Source organism: Borostomias antarcticus (genome assembly GCF_949987555.1).
Source record: "Borostomias antarcticus genome assembly, chromosome: 22".
In the NCBI taxonomy this organism is placed as follows: Eukaryota; Metazoa; Chordata; class Actinopteri; order Stomiiformes; family Stomiidae; genus Borostomias; species Borostomias antarcticus.
In genome coordinates this window covers 11,881,518-11,885,584 of record NC_140255.1, presented here as the reverse complement: position 1 = coordinate 11,885,584, position 4,067 = coordinate 11,881,518, and the positions used below count along the sequence as shown (strand labels likewise).

General features: G+C 44.6%; 1 protein-coding gene across 1 annotated transcript; it reads left to right on the top strand.

Moving 5' to 3' along the window:
* Nucleotides 1-1,727: 1,727 nt before the first annotated feature.
* Nucleotides 1,728-3,296, top strand: slc18a3b (solute carrier family 18 member 3b; the record flags this gene model as incomplete). Its single annotated transcript, XM_084455902.1, has 1 exon — nt 1,728-3,296. The coding sequence occupies one exon, from the start codon at nt 1,728-1,730 to the stop codon at nt 3,294-3,296; it is 1,569 nt and encodes a 522-aa protein (XP_084312028.1).
* Between the last annotated feature and the right edge of the window lie 771 nt (nt 3,297-4,067).

Sequence of the window (4,067 nt, the reverse complement as noted above, 5' to 3'; positions counted from 1 at the left end):
ATGAGATCTCATTTACAGGACAGGACAACATGGTGCAATTGTGAGCCTACAACACAAGATGTCACCCTTCTCTAAATGTTAAACGCAGGAGAGTGGCCACTGCCAAGGGAATTTAATCTCATGCGCCAGAGGGTTGAATGTGAGCTCGCGAAATCAGGATAGCCTCACGAGGCTAAAGGGAATTCCCTGTCATTGGAATATTCAAGATTAGCGTAAATTGGCAACGGCTGCCTAGAAAGTTAGACTTAAAATGTGAAATAAATATTTCAGGTTCTGTGTTATAATGTTGCTGGTGTGCGTAATCTGCACTTTCGGCAAAGGTAAAAAAATAAGTGCCTAGTGAACAGGGCAGCCCACCTGACAGAGAGCGAAGCTACGGGAGCTGTCCGTCACCGTGTGGTGCTGAAACCTCAACCAGGCACAACAATATAAAGGGCTCGGCGTATAATGGAGAGAACAGAATGACACAGTTGCCTATATCCTTATGATCTCACTTTCTGAATAGGGCCTACCATTTTTTTTCTTTTTTTTCTTTTTTTTTTCTTCTTTTAAATCAAATAGATCTGACTATAGTCTGTTTTTTGGATTAAGCATGAAATCAGCTGATGCCTTTATTTGTGGGTGTGTCCAGATGGCGGCGCGCCTACGGAGCAGCCGAGAGCTATCCTAGGGGACATACATAGCCTACAGTAGGGCCTACTTTATTCGAAAGTATAAAGTAATAAAAATCATAATGCACCGTTCTTCTTGATCTGCAAAAATGAATACCACGTAATCATTCCTTCGCTGCATAAGGAGTCACTGCAGCGTCTCATATGATTTCAAAAATGTAGGCTATTCATCATCTATATCAGGTGATTTCGTTTTTGTGTGAACAAGAACACTGAATCTGAAATATTCTGAATAAATAGTTCATCCTTCAGAGAGACTTCTATTGTTCAGTGTGTTTCCGTTTGTCGGACATGATGGTAGCCTATGGAAAACACCATCATCTTGCATTTAGTGGGCTAGTTGCCTACAGAACATATAACTTCATCCACTCCAGAAAGTCTAGAGTGAGAAGCTGGTCATGGCTGGGAGGGTTCTCCCGTCCTCGTGCCTAACATGCGTTATGATACTGGCTCTTATTGGTTAAGGGATTGCCGTGTTTCGAAATTAGCATAAAGGACGCAACTGGCAAAGGATCCACTTGGGGGCAAGCTGGTGATGCGTCAGAGAAAAAAGACTAAAATATCGACAAACCTGCGAGTTAATGTGTTCCAATGTCAACGAAACCACTCGTGTTCCCAGAACTGACCGCAAAAGTGCTACAGGTGAGAAGAGAGATGAGCGTTGGAATCAGAGATCCCGGGCGCGCGAGGTGTTATAAACAAGTAACAAAATCGTTCAAAAGAAACTTGACGAGAGGATTAGCGGTTTGAAGTCCAGCATTGTGTAGACTTCACCACGTCACATCTCAAGACCATGAAATAACACTGAACGCGCGACGGGATGAAAGTGGACCAAGTTAAGCCTGAGAAAACCCATCGCCCGAGAAGTAGCCTCGCGCGGCACAAAATCACGGGGAAAAAAGTTCGGATGCACCTTTTCTTTCGCACTCCGTAAGTGAACCAAGACACGGTTATATAAATGCACGGGGAACGTATAATCTGCGAAGCTGATACATCAGTGTAGCAGGCAAGGAAGAGAGCACAAGTTTTTGCATCGCAAACTATTAAGAACAAATCATGGATTCAGAAGGGGGATCATACGGGCTGGCGAAGTCAGCCGCTGTGAAATTGTCTGAGATGGGCGAGCGAACGAAACAGTTAGGCACCGCGATCAAGGATCCTCACCAGCAGAGACGGATCATCTTGGTGATTGTTTGCGTGGCTCTCCTTCTCGACAACATGCTGTATATGGTAATAGTGCCAATTATTCCAGATTACCTTGCCGATCTAGAGAGTGAGCAAGCAGAGTACGTGCATGTAGTTATACATCCTAATTCCTCAGCCAACAGCACAAGCCAATCTAAAAGCAACAAGGACAATTTAGACGTGCAAATAGGAGTACTTTTTGCATCGAAAGCTATCCTGCAGCTGTTAGTGAACCCCTTGTCAGGAACTTTCATAGACCGCGTTGGATATGACATCCCGCTTCTAATTGGACTAACGGTCATGTTCCTCTCCACATGCATATTTGCTTTCGCGGAGAACTACGCGACGCTGTTTGTGGCCCGCAGTTTGCAAGGTCTGGGGTCGGCTTTCGCAGACACCTCCGGAATTGCCATGATAGCAGACAAATACACCGAGGAGGCAGAGAGAAGCAGAGCCCTGGGTATCGCACTGGCGTTCATCTCCTTCGGGAGCCTGGTGGCGCCTCCCTTCGGGGGCATTTTGTACGAGTTCGCGGGTAAACGGGTGCCGTTTATTGTACTGGCCTCCGTTTGCCTCGCTGACGGCATCCTGTTACTGACCGTGATCAAGCCGTTCTCCAACAGGACTAGAGAGAACATGCCGGTTGGCACCCCCATGTACAAACTCATGATCGACCCGTACATAGCAGTGGTCGCAGGCGCGCTGACGGTCTGTAACATCCCGCTGGCTTTCCTGGAGCCAACGATAGCCAACTGGATGGAGACGACCATGCACTCCACGAAGTGGGAGATGGGATTAACGTGGCTGCCAGCGTTCTTCCCCCACGTCCTGGGTGTGTACATCACAGTTAAAATGTCATCCAAGTACCCGAATTTGCAGTGGTTTTACGGTGCCCTGGGCATGGTCATAATCGGGGCCAGTTCCTGCACAGTTCCGGCATGCAAAACATTTGGCCAGCTGACCGTCCCGTTGTGCGGCATATGTTTCGGCATCGCACTCGTGGACACTGCCCTCCTGCCAACTCTTGCCTTTCTGGTCGACGTGCGCCATGTGTCTGTGTATGGTAGTGTCTATGCTATAGCCGATATATCATATTCTGTTGCATATGCCATGGGCCCAATAGTTGCCGGTCAGATAGTGCACAACCTCGGCTTTGTGCAGCTGAACTTGGGCATGGGCCTCGTCAATGTCCTGTACGCGCCAGCCCTGCTGCTGCTGCGCAACGTGTGCCAAATGAAACCGTCCTACTCGGAGAGAGACAACCTGCTGGAAGAAGCTCCACAGGGGCTGTACGACACCATCAAGATGGAGGAGAGAAGAGGCAAGAAGAAGGTCTATAGTTCTGCAGGAAACTGCTTGCCTGTCGATGAAAATGGGTTTGATCCGTTCAGAGCACAAAGGTCACATTCAGAGGAGTCGTCCGGTCCGGAGTTCAGTTAAAACACCTTCTGAAAACTGACCGTCCACGAATACATTCCGTTAACAAATCTGGATACGAGAACTTGTGTAACTTAAATGAAGAAAGGAAAGGGGGTCAATAAATAAAATATAGCCTAATGTAGGCCTACTGATGTGCAATATGAACACCCAATCACCTAATCACGATTGTGTGACCCGTTTCCAAAGTTAATTTCATTCGACTGTAATTTCATCGTGTTGAACAAGTCTATATGTAATGTTATGGACGTATAATTGGAGTTTTGTGAGAGGTCTATCAACTATGTTGACTTTGTGCACAATTAATGCAGAGTAGCCTGTTGTTTAAAGGTAAATAGATACATGTATGCACAAGTTTATATTGATATAAATAAGGGACCAACTATCCACGTATCATTTTGTTATCTTTATGGGATAAAATCACATTTATTTCACATAATTCACAGTAACCTATTATTTCAGAGTTACATTATTAGTTAATTTAAACATCATTATTAGTGCATTATTATTAGTTAGATTTCCTGACTAAATTTGTCATTTTGTTCTTTTAAGTTTGTTTATTTATTTTGTATTAAGTTTATCATAACAAATGTGTATTGTACATATGTGGATATTCACAATGTAAATTATTAAAAAGTACGTGATCCTCTGCATATGAGTGCGTGTGTTTGCGTGTATGTTGAAATAGTTTGTCAAAACGTAATGAAGTCAGTAGACTATCCGTAAATAATTGAGTAAATCCATGTTCATTTATCGATTGTTGGTTTAATAAAA